This window comes from Podarcis vaucheri (assembly GCF_965113315.1).
Source record: "Podarcis vaucheri genome assembly, chromosome: 1".
Taxonomy (NCBI): domain Eukaryota; kingdom Metazoa; phylum Chordata; class Lepidosauria; order Squamata; family Lacertidae; genus Podarcis; species Podarcis vaucheri.
Window position 1 is genome coordinate 67,401,517 of NC_138759.1, and position 20,443 is coordinate 67,421,959.

At 46.2% G+C, this 20,443-nt stretch overlaps 3 protein-coding genes and 1 long non-coding RNA gene across 5 annotated transcripts in view; 2 read left to right on the forward strand and 2 right to left on the reverse strand.

Moving 5' to 3' along the window:
* The window catches only part of CCDC73 (coiled-coil domain containing 73), a 73,323-nt gene extending 62,784 nt beyond the window's left edge, over positions 1-10,539 (reverse strand). Inside the window, exon 1 of the mRNA XM_082210575.1 lies at positions 10,475-10,539. The gene's annotated coding sequence lies outside the window, so the exon portion shown is untranslated. The remainder of the gene's footprint in view (positions 1-10,474) is intronic.
* On the forward strand, positions 1,944-14,188 carry PRRG4 (proline rich and Gla domain 4). Of its 2 annotated transcripts, none has more exons than XM_082212865.1 (6): positions 1,944-2,233; positions 3,630-3,739; positions 7,464-7,672; positions 10,340-10,388; positions 11,310-11,445; positions 12,703-14,188. In XM_082212865.1, the coding sequence occupies exons 2-6, from the start codon at positions 3,640-3,642 to the stop codon at positions 12,917-12,919; spliced, it is 711 nt and encodes a 236-aa protein (XP_082068991.1). In that variant the 5' UTR covers positions 1,944-2,233; positions 3,630-3,639; the 3' UTR covers positions 12,920-14,188. The 2 variants fall into 2 exon arrangements, with proteins under 2 accessions (XP_082068991.1, XP_082068992.1); XM_082212866.1 differs by having other exon boundaries at positions 1,950-2,233; positions 7,464-7,627.
* Positions 11,573-12,696, reverse strand: LOC309527913. The gene is made up of 2 exons (XR_014217429.1): positions 12,394-12,696; positions 11,573-12,335 (listed from the first exon to the last, which is right to left on the reverse strand). It is a non-coding gene; the product is annotated as an uncharacterized lncRNA (long non-coding RNA).
* A 693-nt stretch (positions 14,189-14,881) lies between the features above and the next one.
* Positions 14,882-20,443, forward strand: part of QSER1 (glutamine and serine rich 1) — a 38,246-nt gene continuing 32,684 nt past the window's right edge. The window contains exon 1 of the mRNA XM_082191300.1: positions 14,882-15,039. Within this exon, the coding sequence (XP_082047426.1) occupies positions 14,906-15,039 (134 nt within the window). The 5' untranslated portion in view covers positions 14,882-14,905. The remainder of the gene's footprint in view (positions 15,040-20,443) is intronic.

The window sequence follows — 20,443 nt, forward strand, 5'->3', positions numbered from 1 at the left end:
TCACGTACACATTCATAGGGTCTGAACTGGCAGTTATGGCCCAGGAACAAAACCTTGATGTACTCCAGCAGATAGTTCACTGGAAATCCTGTGTGCGGCAAATTCCATGCTTGGGATAGTTAGGAACGGAATTGAAAATAAAACCTCCAATATCGTAATGCTGTTATGCAAATCTATTGTGCGACCACAATTGGAATACTGTGAACAGTTCTGGTTGCCTCACCTCAAAAAGGACATTGTAGAGTTGGAAAAGGGGCGGAAAAGAGCAACCAAGACAATCAACAGGGTGGAATGACTCCTTTATTAGGGAAGGTTGCAGCGTTTGAGGCTTTTTAGTTTCGAGAAAAGGTGAATAAGAGGTAACAGTTTATAAAATTATTTTGGGAACAGAAAGTAGAAAGAGAAGTCCTTCCTCTCTCAAAACACCAGAATTTGTGGACGCCCAACGAAGCTGAATGTTGGATGAGTCAGGACAAATGAAAGAACGTACTTCTTCATGCAGTGCATAGTTGAGCTATAGAATTCCATTCCACAAGAGGCAGGGGTGGCCACCAACCTGGATGACTTTAAAAAAGAATGAGACAACATGGAGAGGCAAACAAAGAAAACATCCAACAGGACTTCTGAGACTTGTGTTGGCCTTTAGCTGCAAAACACAAAAGCTGAAGTCTTTGCATGGCTGTAAATTCTAATTTCTTAGTGTGTGTGGGGGGGGAGCTGTCATTTGTGCAACTGATTCCTGAAAAACTGATTGCAAGGAACAGAAGTGTTCCTAAAAGGATTTACCGAGTTTCCCAATTTCTGGCATGAATGTTGCAGATTTTTTGTTTGTGTATGTTTCCAATTTTTTAAAATAACTAAAAATAAACATTAAAAAAAAAGAATGAGACAAATTCATGGAGGCTGCTAGGCTCTGTCTTCATGGCTGGAGGCTGGATGTGGGAAACATCAGTAGAGAAGAGTGCTCTGGTTCTCAGGTCCTGCTTGCAGGTTTCCCACAGGCATCTAGTTGGCCACCCTTAGAGCAGGCTGCTGGCCTTTGGCCTCATCAAGCAAGCTCCTATGTTTCTACTCACATGCACTGATATGTAACGTCCAGGCAACTAGTGGACAAAATTTTAAACTTGCCAAATAATGATGCCATTGTGGTCACTTGCCTAGGATATGGATACCAGTTCCTTCAAACAATTTGCTTCTCTCAGAAAAGGAGTTTCTTAGCATCATCACAAATGGCACCAAGAACAATTAAGTACAGGTATCTGTAGAAAGTGTTCTCAAAAGGGCAAGAGCAGGGAGCATAGCCGTGGGCAGAGTAAACATCTGGGACATTCCTGCAGTGTACTTTCCTGTTGGCAGCATATCTCAAGGTCCTTTGGCATGGTAGACTTTCATCAAAATAATATAAATAACCCCTCAACTAGCTAGCTCATATACAAAGAAATTACAGTCATACCTCGGGTTGAATACGCTTCAAGTTGAGCGCGTTTGAGTTGTGCTCCATGGCAACCCGGAAGTAACGGAGCGCGTTACTTCCGGGTTTTGCTGTTTGTGCAGACGCTCAAAATGATGTCACGCGCATGCACAGAAGCGGCGAAAAGCGACACGCGCGTGCGCAGACGTGCCATCGCTAGTTTGCTTCTAGATGCGAAAGGGGCTCCGGAACGGATCCCGTTCGTATCTAGAGGTACCACTGTACTGACCTGCCTCGTTGCTCATGACATTACAATAAAATCACCCTTGACCAAAGTGGACAGGAAGGGCCTTTCTTTCAGTAATCCTCGAACGCATTTGCAGCTCCACCGGACAAATAGCAACGCAAAACCAAAACTCAAATCCTTTTCCCACTTAAGGACAATTTCCTAGAATCAGATGGATGGGTGCAGAAAGGAGCTGTGTGTGACTCATGCTGTTGCGAACGGGGAAGAGGAATGAGGATGTCTAAGGAAGACGGGGATATTCAACACGGACATGTTGAATGGGATGTTCACTCAGTATGCTAATTAGCCGATTTAAATATGCGCTGTCTTCTGCCGCGGCCGAGTCCTCTCTCCTTTTATTCCTGAGCCCGCCCGGGATTCAGGTGGGAGGCTACAAAAGCAGGTAATATGATCTCAAACCGCCGTCTCCCACTCCGAGTGCTCCCGAAGAGAAGCGATCGGCACCTCTGAGAAAAGCCAGGCTGGAGTGGCGCGGACGGAGAGCTTTGGGAGCATTTGGGATTTGAACTCAACAGGTAGGCGATCGCGAAAGCGGGATAGGTTTCGAGGAGCATAAAGACACAGAGACCTGCGAGTTTAAGGACATGGATGAAGCTGCCAGTTCTTCCGAGGGGAGGCGGAGGGAGGGAGGGAGGGAAAATTACTGGAGCCCACACCCTATGGCACCTTCGTGACCCGAGCAACGTGCCTTCTCCACTTACGTTTTCTGTATTTCTACGTTGGTCTTGATCTTCCGCAATATCGGCTGTTAGATCTGCCCCCCAACTTGTTACGATGGTTTGGGGCTGGCGGGGGAGGGGGGGCTTCACTTTCATTAGTTTAAAGAAGCAGGAAGTGGCAGCGGGTGCCATCAATCGCAGCGCGCCATGAACTTGAAGTTTGCGCACAGTTTTGCTCGAGAATACCTTCAGCCCAAGATTCCCAGGGCGCTGGGTTTTGCTTATGTACTGATAACAAAAGTCAAAAGGCTAAAAACTGTGTGTCCACAACAGAGGCAGCCGGCCATTTGAACATCGAAGGGGAAGTGTGGTGGAATTCGAGGTGCGCTTCTGGGAAGAGAGGGCGGCTGGAGTTGGTATCGGGTGCGCCACAGTCATGGTTTTTTTTGAAAGCGGCTCAGTTTCGTCCGGCTAAACTGCCCCCCCCCCCCCGAGAGGCTGAGCAAGAGCTATTGTGCCTACTGGCAAGGAGCCAAAGAGCAGCGCGACTAGCCTGGCCAGTCCAAGCGGGGCTTTCTGGCGCAGGAGAAGAAAAAAATTGCATTTCTGGAGCAGGAGAATATTTTATTTTATTTTATTTTATTTTATTTATTTGCATTTCTGGAGCAAGAGCCCTTCAAGCCCATAAGGGGCGTTTCAGTCACATGGTACCACATAGCCTAGTTTTGAAGGGAGAGAAGTAGCGTGGGGAGGGGGGATCTTACTGTTTGAACAAACCCTTGATCATGCCCAGAAGGAGCTCTGTGAACCCTGGTCAATATCATAGTAAAAGCACATGTCTAGTTTCTGTCATGCTGAAGCTCCGTGTAATCAGCTTGGAATGTTGTCCTTGACAAGATTCTACATGTGGGGGGAATGTGCTGGTGATCGAAAGGATGCACGGACACATGAAGTGGGACCTAACTTATGTTATCATGTGTGTTTTTCCCCTGATGCTGAAATTGTTGGTTTCAATTGCTGAGAACAATCCATGTAATTATTATTACGCAACCAAGATGAGGTACATGCTAGACTGGTTTTATGGGAGGCCTGCAGCCTAATCTAAAGCAACTTTCATCTAAATGTCTTGTAGCGACTTGTGAATGATGTTCACTGCAGCCAATAAGGCAATTTTTTTGAAGTCTGCCTGCAATTTATCCATTAACAATTTTAAAAATATTATTAATTTGGTAACTTTTTTTTTTAATTACAGGTACCGGGTTATGTTCTTTTTTTACATTTTGCTCCTTCAGCTGGTGCTAACATTGCTTGCATTTCCTCACTGCTCAAGACAACTGAAGGAATCGGATGCAGTGAAAGAAGGTAACTTTATGCATCAGCTATAGCTTCTAAACACAGCTGAGATTCTCTTCCCAATCCAAAATTATAATCCAAAATTATAATTTGTTCACTAAAGCTTTACTCTTCCTTCATTAAAAAGGGTCTAATTGCGCATACGGGTGGAGGAAGGGAATCATCCAGATACTATTGTCAAGCTAGTTCAAGAAGTAAGTCATTCCTGTGGAGTGTATGAAATCAAAAGAATTTATTGCAACAATCAATAGTCATAGAACAACAATCTTAAATACACATTGTTCTGGGTTTTAAACTGCACCCCACCCAGGCAATTACCCCATACTAACATGTTTTGTTGGAAACCATAGGCCAGAATTGCTTCTGGTTGGCCCCATGCAGCCAGCAATATGGCCACACCTGGTGATTTGCCAGATCACCCCGAACTTCAACGCAAGCTGAATCTGGAATTCCCCAAGCCCATCCTTAATCAGTGGCTATACCAAGCACCTGCCAAACCTCAACAGCCATAGTGACAAGTATCTTTCTATTTATCTACCACATATTCCACAAATAGATTTCTGCTCAATGTAGTTCATAGAAAACCAAGACCTCTGTGGTGCAATGGGGTGGTGCAGTGGTGTCCAAACTTTTTTCAAAGAGGGCCAGATTTGATGAAGTGAAGGGCCATAAGGGCCAACCAACCAAAGTTGTTGACCTTTTTTAGGATTGAGGTTGTTGAGCTTTTTTTAGGATTTTACCCCAGGAAATAAACTGTCACAGGGGCCCCCGAAACGGACTTTGGACATGCTTGGTTGGTGCATCTGTTAACCAGGGATGGCTGCAGGTAGGGGGTTGGGTCCCTTCCAACTCTACAATCCTATGATTCTAGAACAGTCTATATACAATAGTACAGTAATAATAATAATAATAATAATAATAATAATAATAATAATAATAAAATATTGCAAAGTAAGATGAGCAATTTGACAAATAACAGCTCATTTAAAATACACCCAAAAAATAGTAAGTGTACCGTGTTCAAATAAGCTAGCTAACAATGTCCAATACTTCCACAACCCCCAATAGCCCCAAACTAATGGCATTAGTGCCAAGCAACCCACCCCCATGAACGTTCGTATGCATAAGACCAGAAACAGAGTAGTTCCCTTATGAAGGCTCAAGGGCTAAGGGATGGAACAATGCAGGTGGAATTATCCACTCCCAAGGGCACAGGGTCTCCATGCTCTTGCTTTCTTCCCCTTGCTTGCTCCCACAGAATTCATGATGAGTTATGCTATATTTTATTTTATTTTGCAGAAAAATGTCCTCCGGAGGATTCACTGCAATTCTACCATGGTCAATTAGAAATATATCACTTTTAAATTAATGGATTTCATCTGGCTATATATATTCGTGTGTGCTTTTACCACCTAAACATACATTTATAAGTATTAGTAACCATGGAAGAATTACAGGGAAACGTCATTTTCCTGTTAAAGTTGTTCGTATTCAACCTGCCCTCAGGCTCCTCTCAAGTTCCCCACATTGTTTCAACTTAACTTGACACATTTCAGTCCCACCTCACCTGGAAAGGTTTACTCCCTTTGACACGTACCTCTGTTCTGGCTTCTAAAGGCTGTTTATAACTTCTTCATCCTGAACACCTCTAATATGGCTCAAAGTGACATCACTGTCATAGTTTCATAAGTAACTTGTGTATATTATCTGGGGCTGAACAATGATTGTGGCTCTCAAAAGTTCTTCTTCAGGTTTTTCTTAGGCTACTGGCTAAAGATTTCTGTTTTGAAATATAATCCACTGTTGTTAAGAAGACAACAAGCCTGCAACTTAGGCAAGGGTTACATTCCAGGGATTGCACCTAGAACCAAAATCACATATAGTCAATACACATTGGGTTCAATGGTAAGTGGGATTGCCAAAGTCCTTTTCCCCAGGCGCCCACCCTCTTTTTACTTTTATTTTTAATTGTTTGCCGAGCGTATGAATCTGAATGTGCACAAGTTAAATGTGTGCATGTTGCAAACTTAAAGGTGAAGGGACCCCTGACCATTAGGTCCAGTCGTGGCCGACTCTGGGGTTACGGCATTCATCTCGCTTTATTGGCCAAGGGAGCCGGCGTACAGCATGTGGCCAGCATAACTAAGACAATTCTGGTGAACTAGAGCAGCACACGGAAACGCCGTTTACCTTCCCACCAGAGTGGTACCTATTTATCTACTTGCACTTTGACGTGCTTTCAAACTGCTAGGTTGGCAGGAGCAGGGACCGAGCGACGAGAGCTCACCCTGTCGCAGGGAATTGAACTGCCGACCTTCTGATCGGGAAGTCCTAGGCTCTGTGGTTTAACCCACAGCGCCACCCGCGTCCCTCTTCTTTCCTGTCATGTGATCCTCAGATTAAAGTATTTTGTTAGTGCAGTGTTTCCCAACCGGTGTTCCGCGGCACACGAGTGTGCCGTGAGACGTTGCCTCGTGTGCCGCGAGATGCCTGGAGGGAGGCGGGCGAGTCGGGCGGAGAGAGGCGGGGCGGCGGCGGCGAGGAGAGGCCGCGCCTCCTGCTGCTGCCTGGTCTCCTCCTCGCAGCCGGCAGCGCTGCCTGGGCGCCTCCGCGCGACTCTGCCTCGCTGGGTTTGGTCTCCCAGCAGAGACGGGTCACACGCGCACCTCCCTCCCTCCCTCAGCCTGCGCGGAGGGAGAGCCAGAGAGAGGCATCGCTCCTGGGCGGCGGGAGAGGGAGCAGCCGGAGCGATGCTGTGTACTGAAAAAAAATCTCGCGGCACACCACCATTAAAGCCCCGCCCCGTGACGTCAGCGCGCAGCGCCACGCCGGGAGGGACGCACAAAAGTGAAAGTTTTTTCCCTCCCCCTTGCCGGGGAACCTCCAAGCTTTGGGCAGGCAGGCAGAGCTGGGAAGGGGGTTTCCAGGGGACACGGCAGCTCCTCGAAAGGCTTCTCTCAGCTGCGCTCAATCCTCCTCGGAGAGGATTTCCCTTCCGGTCCCATGCCTTCGTTTGGGGCATCGCTCCGGCTGCTCCCTCTCCCGCCGCGCAGGAGCGATGCCTCTCTCTGGCTCTCCCTCCGCGCAGGCTGAGGGAGGGAGGGAGGGGCGCGTGTGACCCGTCTCTGCTGGGAGACCAAACCCAGCGAGGCAGAGTCGCGCGGAGGCGCCCAGGCAGCGCTGCCGGCTGCGAGGAGGAGCGCCAGGCAGCAGCAGGAGGCGCGGCCTCTCCTCGCCGCCGCCGCCCCGCCTCTCGCCGCCCGACTCGCCCGCCTCCCTCCAGGCATCTCGCGGCACACGAGGCAACGTCTCACGGCACACTCGTGTGCCGCGGAACACCGGTTGGGAAACACTGCCCTAGACTAAACCATAATGACAAAATGGCAAAAGGGGTTCCATTTCTAAGGACTATGTAATACTCAAATATGATCTACTGCTGTTTTCGCAATAATATGAAGTAAGTAATGTGTGAGCCACTGGGATCACGCAGCCTCCTAGTGTGACTTGAGCAAACATAGGTGGTTAGAAAATGTGGTTGTGAAATATTTTGAATCAGCTCTGCTGATTCATATGTGACTTCTTCCATGTGACTATAATCAAGGGACTCTACTTGGTGTGTCTTTAAAGCATCTGTGAATGGAAATTTTCCACTAGTGTGTTTGCATTCCAGTGCATTTTCTTAAAGGCCATGTTTATATATTTAATATAAATGTTGCTTTAATTATTTTTTCAGTGTTCATCTCAACAGAGGAAGCCAATTTATTCATTGGACGACACCTTCTATACAACAGATTTGACTTTGAACTAGTAACCCCAGGGAATCTTGAAAGGGAATGCAATGAAGAATACTGCAATTTCGAGGAAGCAAGAGAAATTTTTGGAGACCAAGAAAAAACAGTAATTGCTTTACTTTTGGTGGCCTATAAAGGAGATATTTCTAAGGTCAATGCTTAGGACTACATCATGTGTACATATTTATCATTTGAGAAATGGCACAGAACCCATTGTGCTTATGGGTAAAATTGTATTTATTATTATTATTATTATTATTATTATTATTATTATTATTATTTACTGCTCCTAGGATTGAAAGGGTTGTGCCTCTCAAATTAGCCCAGGTCTAGTCTTTCTGAACCGTTGTCTGAGCCATTATGCAGAGGGGGAAAGTAATCAGCCTTCTCCAATTGGTTGCTTTGGATTCCAACTCCCTGAATCCCTGACCACAGGCTACGGATCAGCAAACTTTTTCATTAGGGGGCCGGTCCACTGTCCCTCAGACCTTGTGGGGGGTCAGACTATTTTTTTTGGGGGGGGGAATTGAACGAATTCCTGTGCCCCACAAATAACACAGAGATGCATGTTAAATAAAAGGACACATTCTACTCATGTAAAAACATGCTGATTCCCGGACCGTCCGCGCACCAGATTTAGAAGGCAATTGGGCTGGATCTGGCCTCCGGGCCTTAGTTTGCCTACCCATGCCATAGGCCATACTGGCTGAGGCTAATTGAGAGTTGTAGTCCAAAATGTCTGACGGGCAACAGGTTGAGGAGGGCTGAGCTAGCTAGCGCATTAACTGTTCGTAGAAGAATTTACAAGTGAATCCATTTCCCTCACTGTTTGGTGCTGTACTCACACTAGGCTTTATGTGCTACTGTTATTAGGATGGTACACTCGTATCTCCACAAAATGGATGGGGGCAGCCTTGGGATTAGCCATGCTGTTATTAACTTTTTTGGTAAATGGGGCTGGATGATGCATTTCACAGGAGAATCATCAAGGAAATGTTTCTAACGTAGTAGAGTTTCTTGACGTGCGCAGTGTGGAGAAGCTTTTCCATATGTGCATAGTTTTTTTCTTTAAATAATAATAATAATAATTGAAGGCAAGTTCCATGGTGGCTCGTCTTATCTTGCCACCAAAGGCAAAATGGGAAACTATGTACTTGCTGTGCTGCCGCTCTGCCCCCACCCTGCCACCGCTACCAGGGAAGCTGAAAAGTGCCACCCTGGCAGGCTCACCCCACTACCAGCAAAGAAGCAACACTGCTTTCCAGCGAGATTTCCCAAGATCTCAATGGAAAGCAACACCACTTCTCCCCCAGAGACAGAGGAGGGTGGAGCACCTATGGGTGCTGCTTCTTATGATGCCTGAGATGGCTATTTTAAACCTCCTCATAGGCAGGCCAACATGTACTGTTACGAGTTATCATTTAAATCCACTAGTTTGCAGCAGAACTGTAAGTTTTAGGTTAACACTGCATACACAAGCTACATTTAAATCACATTTTTTATCCCAGGAATCCTGGGAACTATAGTTTATACCACACAGCAACCCTTCTGCTGGGAAAGCTCAGACAGTAGAGCAGGAGATTTTTAATTTCAGGGTCATGGGTTTGAGCCCTACATTGGGCAAGGATTCCTGCACTGCGGGGGTTGGACTAGATGACCACCAGGGTCCCTTCCAACTCTACAATTCTACGATTCTATGAATTCTCAGCACCTGCAGTTCCAATTATTCTTTGCACATGATGCACTTTAAATGTATGGCGTGTATGCACTATAAACTGCTTTTTCTTTACCAATATAATATTTTAAGGTTCAGGCTTGATTTGTGACAAAACAGCAAGCATTATTCCTTTCACAGGGAAAAACGTGTCTTTTTTAAGTTCACAAGAAGGAGAGGGAGAGAAAATCTCCCTCTCTGCGGTTTACCATGGGGCCAATTAAGGTTTGCGTATTTGAGCTTCTGATTTGGGGGTAAATTATATGCCATCTTTTATGTGCTCTTTGGCCTTAATTGTGGTGAATGTTCCTATGGTAAGAGTGTACGCATTGCTTTATTTTGCATCAGACATTGGTCACTCATTATTCTTATATTTTTAGAAATTGCTGTTTCTGAGTTGCAGAGTAGCTCTGAGTTAGTTGTCCATATTAGCACGTCAAAGCTTGGGAGCACCAATAAGCTTAAGGACAGCCTGTCAAAACTGGAAGCTGTGCCCAAGAAGCAAAACAGTATTCATAAAGCAGAGGTTCTACTATAAAAATATAAAAATAAACATATTGTGTGCATGCACTGTAAATGTATGCATGTCTCATCAAATGGCTTCTCGGGGAACTTGCTGCTGCATGATGTACTTAGGCTTCAGTCTTTTGAAGGGAGTCCTTTTAAATCCATGTGACATGCAGCTGAATATGCTAGTCACGGGGTGGGGGTGGGAATCAGCCTCAGACAGTTGTAGCAAACATGCTTAAGAATCATATTCTAGTAAGTATTCACTTATACCAGCATGAGTTATCAATAACTAGAAGTTGCCGTATAAGCCAATTACCAGCGGGGCTAATGAAGTGTTTTATTTCCGTCTTGCATTGTGCACAGCATGTTGCCTTTCTCTCAGTCCAATTTCTATATACTGATAATTAATATTGGTATTAAGGCAGGTCTTAAAACTTCCTTAACTAAATCCCACCCAGAGTTAATCAGTGCGACTCTTGTAACTTCAACCAAAGTTAAATTCTTAACTGTTTTTTGGGGGGCGGGGGCAGTTTTTGTTTTTAATTGCTGCTAGAGATTTTACCTCAATTACATTGTTTTTCTTTACTATCTCAGATATTATTTTGGGAGAAATATACCATGGAGGGTCGTGGCAGATATCAAGGTAAGCCAAAATCACAGGTCTTTGTGGTTTCTATTTTTGTTTTATATTGCAGATACTTTTAACCCACCATCCAAACCCACACTCACCTCTGCCTGGCAGAGCAGCACTATCACAACCACAGTACCACCACTTCTGCTGGCCACAAGGAAAAATGCCTTCTTGCTATGACATCCCCTAGGTCTATTGCCATCACATAATGGCAGCAGAGCTGGCTCAAGGTTGAGTGGATCCTTTGCTGGCCCAGTTCCACCCTCCCCCAACCCTGAAATGCCCCACTTCAGGGAGTCCTGCTGACTCCTGCCAGTGGGGCCTCTGCCCACCTGCCATTTACATTGGGGCATTTCTTGTTGGTGTAACTGGTCAGGGCTGGGTGGAGAGACACCTCTGCTTCATTCCAACCTCCTCCAGTGTCATGGACTAGTTGGACGCACAGGAATGGTGGGAAGAAGGTTCAGAGCCCAAAAAGTAGTGGTAGGATGGAGAAGAGGGAGAAGACAGGGGTGAGGTGGTGTCGGAAGCAGAAGATGTAACAGGGCTTAGTGAGCTGGGGGAGTCTGTGGCAGAGAGAAGTCTTGATCTAATTCTGATCAGAGGCAGAAGCTGAAGCAGGAGAGGAGGAAGCCCAAGAGGCAGGGATTATTCCGGTTGTTAAAGAGGCATCGGTGTCTGCCCCTCCCGTTGTAACAAGCATCTTTCTCTCCCCTGGTCTTCCAGAACCAGGAGAGGCATGAAAAGGGTGAAGATAGCTTCTCACAACCAGTGTCTTACATTGCTTGGGAAAGACCCTGGAGAGGAGGGGACTTAGGCAGCTATGGGGAGGCGGAATAATTTAGGAATAGTTTCAAGACACTTTTTTTTTTACGGCATAGTGTGACCTAGGGTAGATCAAGAATATACTCAGTAATTCTGATTTCTGTACAGAAGAGCAAGCAATGCGGAAGATTGATGTTATGGGACTTTTGACTGGCTTGGTCGCAATTGGAGTACTGTTGATCATAACTGGGTTACTTATTTATTTTCTCTGCCAAAAGAAGTGCAAACAAAGACATCTACCACGGTAAGAAAATAAGTTTTGTAATTTCCAATACTTTGTTCAGTGTATTCAAGTTTGACATGGAAGTTTCTGTACCCCCTCCCCAAAAAATTATGGGTGCGGTATATATGTGTGCTGTATGTTTACTGCATTTTGTCCCATTTGGGTTTGTGCTGTGCAGATATTTATCTGAAGCATTTGTACCCTGCTGTTAGCCAAAAAAGCTCCCAGAGTGGCTTACACACAATAAAAACAAGGCAGTCTCTACTTGGGAGACTTACAAACTCCAAACATACAAGGGAAAGAATGAACAGCTGGCGCAGCTCAGGGACAGGCAGTTCATGAAGGAGCCCTGCTTCCTATTTCTCCCACTGAGGCAGTATGATGGAATGGCTGCCCACAGATGACAACTAAGGGGAGATGAGGCCTGATGGAGCTGTCTTGTCACAGCAGATTCAATGGAGTGAGCTCTGCTTCCCAGCTCTCCCACTGCTGGAATGGCTGCCCCCAGGAGACAGCCTTGCTGTCACCTGTCCCAAGGTGATATGCCTTGGGACTTAAGAGAAAAAAATGGGAATAGGGTATGACTTACCAAATAATCTATGGATTTCTACTTGGGCAGTTGAATCCTTCAGAACTAATAGATTTTTAAAAATAATCCTGCTGTATCCTAATATATGGAGATTTGGATGGAAGTAAGGTATATGAAATTGTTATGACCATGGAAGAGCATGAAGATCAGTGGACAAAGCTAATTGCTGAGGTTTGTGGGAAAGATAAAGGCAAAATCTGGAGCCAGGAACAATGACAGGGAATAATGAGGAGAAACAGCCTTATACTGATTCATACCATTGATTCATCTAGCTCAGAATACTGACTGCCAGCAGCTCTCCAGAGCTCCTGACAAATTGTCCCTCAGTGCAATTGTTGCGAATTGTGATGCAGGAAGGTGACAGTGTTGGCATCTGTGACATCAGCACACACAGCCCCGTCCTACATTTGTCCATGACATATGTACTCTTTTAATTCTTCAGAGGTGATGTGCCCTTGTCCAGTGCTGATCCATATGCTTTAGTAAAATGGGGTTAGGGAACTATACCAGCACAAGTGGATACTGTACTCCCATTCTATGCCACCTTGTTCTCTGAGCGGCAAACACTAGCCACTGAAAACACTGTACTCCCAAGAAAGTGTAGTTCAGGTTCTTCTCTCAAATGAAGTTTTGGACTCTTATACTTAATCACCACTCTGCCATTCTTAAAAGTTTTGCTTTTATTTTAGGGATAGAAGCTACAGGAGGCGTAACTCTTCCATCATCTTTCAAAGACACGAAGAGATTTCCTTAAACCCTCTCTCTCCATGCACAGAACACAGTGGGTTGCCAACTTATGAACAAGCAGTGGCACTAAGCGGCAATTGTGAAGTTCCACCGCCGCCATATCCAGGCCCTTCAAGAGGGCTTAGGGCATTCAAGAAGTCTCTCTCTCTTCCTGTTTAATTAAGAAACGGGGGCTTGTAGAATGCTTGAGAATTAACTTGGAGAGAAGAAGCTGTCTAGCTGAAATGCTGCAGCATTGTGCTTACTTCAGGAGTCTTTCACAGGGTGAAAGGGATACAGCTCTTCAGTGTGCCTGAGAGGAAGTGAAGTGTGTCAGGTGAACAAGGAATGCACCCTTAAGCAATGTGCTGATGGCTAAGGATGAACGACTCCTTTTGTTATGCTTCATTTTAGGTGCTAAGAACTGTAGTGAACTCCTCTGATGCATTCTGAGCCAATTGGTGCAATCAGTGCATTGATTTGCCAGCCTTTCTGTCTCTCACCAACTTAGCACTTTCGTTATCAAATTTTTTTTAAGCTGCATTTTTTAAATTAAAAAAAAAACACCAATTCAGATTGGTAATAAAGTGGGAATGATAATATGAATAAGCACAGGATCCTTGCTTTGAACTAGTTTTAACCACAATAAAAGGAAGAGCTAGTAACATAATATAAATGGAATGTTTCTCTAACTCTGAACAACTTAAACTGTGTTTTTTAAACTAGCAATAACAGATCTTTAATTGAATGGTGCTTCCTCCTCATTTGCCTCTCAGTGCGCATTAAATCATGAATCTTCATGCATCCAATGAAATAGGCCTCAAGTATTACCCCAAGTTACAGGTACATGAGGGGGGAAGGAAGAAGAATGGAAGCTGAGAGAAAACATGCTATTAGCAGTGGCCATTCACAACACAGTCCTGGTATTGGTTAGCTAATTAACATGAGGCGGATTTATTAAAACTTACATTGAAGCCACTGAATTAACTGTAGATTTGCATACAGTTTATAAGTGCAGGTATATTTGTTGCAGAATACTTACACAAGTATCTTCTCTATTTCTGGGAGCAATTTTAACCAAAGTTGCTAAGCCGCTAAGGGAAACGTGAAATAGCTACTGCCATGGGGTGAGGAACAGTGCATGTCCTGTTTTCAGAAAAGAAGCATGTACAATATTCTGTTCGAGCGTTTGATTTCTCCACCTACATTCCAAAGCAGAGAAATAGTTCACACCCACCCCCTGGAAACTGTATGAACTTTGGGGGCATTTTACACATTACCCACAACAACAAACCGGAGGCTCTCCAGCATGTACACTCTGCAAGCAGAAACAGCTAATCTTGGCTTCCTGGATGAGACACGTGTATGACACTTCTCACGTCGACAGCTTTAAACATTGACAGTTTCGTAAACTGGTAGGCATACAAGCAAAAACAGTGCACGAGGGAGGGGGGGGAAATCTGAGGAAGGAGTGTCCGCGTGGCTCCAGAACTTCTAGCTCAGTCACGGAAAACCATTTTCACTTGCACACAAAAAGATGGCAAAGCATTCCCCACCGCACGGCGGCCAACACGGGTCCTTCCTGCAGCCCATCCGAAGTATGCAATCCCCAGTCGCCATACCAGGCTTCGGCTACCCCGAAGCTTGTCCGTATTTAGGGCTCCTCGGTTATTGCCCGCATTCTGACGCGCCGCCTTTCCCGGTTCCGCTCTGTAGGCCAAGCACACTCCTTCCTCCCTTCCTTCTCCCGCCGCCGCTACGATTACGGATGCTCGGCGGCGGCAGCTGCTTCCCGTGCTCTGGAGCCCCAGTAAACTGTGGCGGGGGTGGGAGGGACATCCTGGTAAGCAGCCGCAGCAGCAGCAGCAGCCCAACATGGGTCTTCGGTTGGGCTGCTTGCAGCCGCCGCTCCCCTAATTACGAGCCGCCTTCCCGCCCCTCGCGGCGGAAACCGAGGGGAGGGCCGCGTCGGGGGTGGCCGCCGCTGCCGCCCTCCTCCTCCTCCTCCTCCTGCGAGAGTGAAGGGGGGGAGTCGCTCCCACCCGCTCGGTCCTTGCAGCTGCAGCCGCCGCCGCCAAGCAGCCCGCCCGCCTCCGCCCCCTTTCCCTTCTCCCCGCGCGCCCAGGCCCCGCGCGGAGCCGCGGCGTCCCCTCCTTTCCCGCTCCGATGATGGACAGGAACTACCCGGCGACCCCCAGCTACCCCGACCCGCTGGCTTCGGTCGCCGCCGCCGCCGCCGCGTCCTCGCCGCCGCCCTCCGCCTGGGCCTACGAGCGGGGCGCCAGCAGCCTCAAGGCCAGGTAAGGAGGGTCCGCTCCGCAGCCGGCGGCTCGCCTGCTGCGGGGGCTGCGCCAGGAAAGGCCGGGGATTGGGACGAGGCCTCCGGTGCCCCTCGCGCCCGCGGGGCGTGCCCGCCGCTCCTCGAAGCGGCGGAGGCGCCGGCGCTTGGGGAGGCTTCCCTCCTCCCGAAAGGAGAAAGCGGCGACGGGCAGCCCTTCTCCGGCGCTGCGGGGGCCCAGGGCGCCGTTGGGGTTTGGAGGCGGGTGTCGTGAGGGGAAGGCGGCTGGGAGGGCGAGCAAATAAAGGGCAATAGGAGCCGGCGGAGGGCGAGGAAGGCGGCTCCGTGGTGTAGGAGAGGACCGGGGCGGGGGGCGCGAGGGTGATTCGGGGCTGCCATGCAATCCCCAAACCACGCTTCTCATTTTCTCTCTCCTATAAAATCACGCTTTCTGCAACTTGGAGCGTTTTTTCTTCCTTCCCCTCGAAGTGGGAAGAGGGAAGCCACGTATTCCAAAATTAGTCCTCCTTTTCCCTTCACCCCCTCCCCCATTAAAGTGCATTTAAACTCCTAAGAAAGCGGGGAAAGTTGCCCTGCTTTTCGTCTCCTGCTCCCGAGGGGTGTGTGTGCGCGCGCGCGTGTTTCACCAGGCATGTTGGAGTTCAAGAGTTCGTGTTTACTTTTTACGTTGCCTAGGGGAAGCCCATCTCATACTGTATCAACTTTTTGTGTGTGTCGTCTTTGAGATCTTTGGAGGAAAGTGGGGAAGGCTCCCCCACTCCCATATGTATACAGTCAACCCTAGTGGGCAGAGCGAGGCTTTAAAGGTGTGGCGCAATTTGTTAAACGGCACAGTTTACAGAGGGAAGGAGTGTGAAGAACAATACCGTGTGCTTTGGAGGTTGAAAGCGCAGAGTTGGCAATTGGGGATGGGCATTGCTAACTCTGGATGATCTCATCTTATGCCGCCAGAGTGTGTTTTGGGTTCATCTCATGGCTTCCCAGCATCCTCGCATCATTTAGATTTTATTACGTTATCTATTGTTTTACTATAGATAAAGGGTTATGGATGTTCTGACTCTTTATACTGAAACTTGCCCAAGAGCATAAAATCCCCAGCGGTTTAACGGAGTAAAGTGCGGAATAATGAATGTGATCCTTTTATATTTCCTTTTGTATTGCTTTTTCATACATGCTGGCAAAGGTGCTTTTACCATGCTGTGCGTATAGTAGCTTGCCCTACGATATATATTTTTAAATGTAGATTTAACTGTATATATTTAAGCAACTTGTGCTTCTTAAAACAAGTGAGGGATTTTGCATGTTGAACCTGTTGCAGGTGTTGGGACCTGCAACAAAATGTTGCAGTGGATCTCTGAGCTGGAACAACAGTGGAAGAAATTTGTATCTCCACCAACCAATCTTAAATTATATTATCTTTCATATTTTGATGACTTTAACCAATTTTGATGCAGTAAGCGAATTTATAGACAGCTCTTTAACATTGACTGAGGAGCAGTCATCCAGGTGCCTCCCCCAATAATCCTTTAGCTTGTTTTAACTTAGATGTAAGAGATTTTTAAAGAAAGTGCTGTAATTAAAAACCATGCTCATAGGCGAAATCAAAATAGGTGTGTGATGCTTTGGCCCATGAGGAGAACAAGGAAATCTTATTTGCTGGCAGTCAGGCTTTGATAAGCTTGCAAGGCTTGATAATTCCCTGGCTTGCAAGTCAGCCCAAGCCTGCTCACCAGCAAACTAAGAGGAGAGTGGGAGAATGAGAACAGAGGAAGCTGCCTTACACCTAGTCAGGCCAGTGGTCCACCTGGCTCAGTTTTGTCTACACTGATGGGCAGTGGCTCTCCTGGATTTCACACAGGCTTCTCTCCCAGTCATACCTGGAGATTAAACCTGGGACTTTCTGTGTCCAAAGCAGATGCTCTGCTATTAAACTACAGCATTTCCCCACAAGAGAATTTTCATTGTTGATGGCCAGGCTCAAAAGATCATGGAGATGGTAAAAGCTGATGAGTTAAAAGTTGGCAAGTGCTTTGTCGTGTGCTGCATGCTTTTTCTCATCATGAGCTCTCACTCACTCCCATAGCCAGGACCATGTAATAACTCTGCTTTAAGTCACTTGCCTAATGATTAAAGGTAAAGGGACCCCTGACTATTAGGTCCAGTCGTGGCCGACTCTGGGGTTGCGGCGCTCATCTTGCTTTACTGGCTGAGGAAGCCAGCGTACAGCTTCTGGGTCATGTGGCCAGTATGACGAAGCCGCTTCTGTCGAACCAGAGCAGTGCACGGAAACACCGTTTACCTTCTCGCCGGAGTATTTATCTACTTGCACTTTGACGTGCTTTTGAACTGCTACGTTGGCAGGAGCAGAGGAGCAGGGACTGAGCAACGGGAGCTCACTCCATCGGGGGGGGGGGGATTCGAACCGCCGACCTTCTGATCGGCAAGCCCAAGAGGCTCAGTGGTTTAACCCACAGCGCCACCCGCGTCCCATCCTGATGATAGGTAAGGGCAAATTGAGGGGAAAATATGTACAGATTTCTTGCTTCAAGGGTCCCAAAGCAAAACGGTAACTGAGCAGGGGTGTTAGGGGAGGGGCAGTACCTATGGTGGGGGACATGTTGTGTTCCTTCTGGGGAGGTTTGTCCACCTTTGATCCCTATCCTGCACTCAGCTCTCACCTGTGGCTCCCAGAAGCTGTCAGCAAGCGATAGCAGCCACACCAGGGAACAGCTTCGACTGGCCGGATAAACCAAGTGAGGGGTAGCTGGTGGATCTCAAACCCTTTGTGAGTTAGGGGCTTTACCGCATGTGAAGACAGGCTCATGTGGATTGAGCAGATGAGACCAATAGTGGGTCTAATGGTCAAGAAGTTGTTTTCTGCACATGCTGCATGTGAGTGGCAGATGGGGCCTGTCAGTCTCAGAAGGTAGCCCATCTTAGAGAAGGAAAACTCCGGTCCTAAACTTATGGTTACGGGATATTTTCAGGAGAATAAAAGCTAAGGAGTAAAACCCAGCAAAAAAAAACAACCCTGGAGTATTTGCCCTGCTTTCCTTTGGCGGACCACATCAGCAAGGCCAAGAATGGGTCTTGTCATCTGTGCAGCCAAAGACCTCCATACACATACAAGGCTTTTGCCCTGTGGAGGTCACTTCAGTCCTGCTAACGCAGCAGTTTTACTTCGCCCCCAGAAGCACACTCCATTGTCTCTTGAGACAGATAGATGCCAACAAAGCTGTATTCATGTAGCCTACATTCCATAACATGAGGGCAATGCACAGATGCAGTCCTCTGTCCCCTTTTGAGGAGGATTTCACCTTTTGGGGAAGGAAATATTGAAGGTAATGTGTGTTTGCATATATTCTGGCTTGCTCATGGTCCTGTTTTGCCTTCAACAGTAAGCATGGGGCCAGCATCTTTGCAGTTATAGGGAGCAAGTGGGACACCACAAAAAAATGTAGTATATTTTCGGCTCTTCAGAGAAGTGCTCCTGTTCAAAGAACCACCCAAGCTGGACCATGTAGCACTATTCAGACCTCTAGGGAGGAAGGTCACCTTGCCCCTCATGTCTTCCCATGCTTGCTATATGGTGTTAAGGGAGCTCAGTTTTGGGGTTGATTGGTAGCTCCAACCTTAAGCATTTTACTGTCTTATGAAGGAGGCGAGTGGTTCTGGATAACATTCTTTTATTCCATCTGAATCCTGTACAGTCCAATTCCATGCAATTCCATAACCTATAAGCAGCATGAGACTTGAGCAATTCCTCCCCGCTTTTTCTTTTCCCCCTTCGCCCCTAACATTCTATGTCTCTTCTGGTTTACTAATACAATGTGCCTAGCTTTTGCTTCCATTAGGCCCATTTTTCATTCTCTGGAGTAAAGTGGCTGCAGTTCGTAAAAAAGAGTAGAGAAATCTAGGATTTTAGCATAGGTGTGATTGCCTGCATGCCTGCCTCCCACCCCTCAAAAAATAACATGTGACAACAAATATAGGAGTTCTTGCTTGTAGAGTTCAAAGTAAACCCAGAGGTTGCCTTTCCAGAGAGACAAGTTATTCTATATTTTATTTCCTGTATGTCCTCAGTGTTCTGTAGGTCAATGTAGTGATGTCAAATTCTCGAGAATATTCTTTTGACTCCTCAAACATCTTAAGAGGATAAGTCACCATCTTCGTCTCCACTGGTAACAGAGCTTTCACTTCCACACTGATCATCTGCGAGATCATAAAACGACGTTGATGGTTGTGTAAAATTCAGTGAGCTTGTTAGAAGCTGTATTTTCTTCTCTTCTAGGAGTTTTAAGTTGTGAGCTACATATGTAAGCTTTCCTGCTCTGTCTGTAGTAAGCCTATTCCTTTTTGCTGAATGAATAAGTCCATAAGTACTGAAGCTATGTTCTTTTGCAGCTGTCGTTTGTGGCATATTTAAAATGTCCACAACCACTCTGCTAAGCTTTGAACCAAAGCATGGTCCCTTCCACCAAACCACTGTATCCACTTTTTCAACTGACTTAATACGTATGACTTGCTAAAAAAAACTCTTCTTTAGCACGATATACTGCCAGCTCTGCCAAAATATCTTGTGCATCATTTGGTGCACTTGCTGATATTTTGAGATCAATGAACTCAGTACCTTGAATTTGTTCATTTCGTGATAAATGAATGCCATTATACTTTAGATCAAGGATATTTGCAACAAAGTGAATTGGCTGCAACGCCATTTCTTTTCTTTTCTTAACTGCCTCTTTCATCTATTTCTCTTCTTGCTTTATAAGGGGGCTTAAAGGCATCACTTTTTCAAAGTGATCTTCTAGTTCTTTAAATGACTCAACCACCCAACCTCAAACCACCTTGGTGTGTCCGATTCTAATAATGTTATCCATTTCACTATTGGAACAATAAGGTCATATTTTATTCTTCCGTTAGAATGCGTACATGTTATAGGACAAGTCAAAAAATACAATTGGCATGTTAAGGTTTGATACAAGTAAATTCATTAATATCACAGCTTCACTTATTATTTACTAGATTTTTTTTAATGTGGGTGGTAAAACTGGTTCTTACATTAGAATTTAGTTTGGGGAGAATATTCTCCGAGAGAATTTTCTAGCAGAGAATATTCTCAAGACTATTCTCAATCTCGAGAATATTCTCACCTCACATTGCTAGTCACATGACTGTCAAAATTCTTTTAATACAAGCACCTCCCCACTTACTTTGGGTTTACATTCCAACCCCCCCATAAGTGAAGTCATGTAAGAGAGGAGCACTGTCTAAACACCTTTTAAATGCTCCCTCTGCCACTCTCTCTCCAATCCAGATCAAAAATACTATATCAAAAATACCCGCAACTGGAATTGAAACTTTTTATACACACTGGAAGTGGCTGGGGAAACAGTCAGATGGGT

Bases quoted from the DNA above. Each gene is read 5' to 3' on its own strand.
- PRRG4 (XM_082212865.1), top strand. From the start codon at position 3,640: ATGTTCTTTTTTTACATTTTGCTCCTTCAGCTGGTGCTAACATTGCTT. The intron at 3,740-7,463 runs GTAACTTTATGC...TTATTTTTTCAG, and splicing joins ATCGGATGCAGTGAAAGAAG to TGTTCATCTCAACAGAGGAA. The intron at 11,446-12,702 runs GTAAGAAAATAA...CTTTTATTTTAG, and splicing joins AAACAAAGACATCTACCACG to GGATAGAAGCTACAGGAGGC.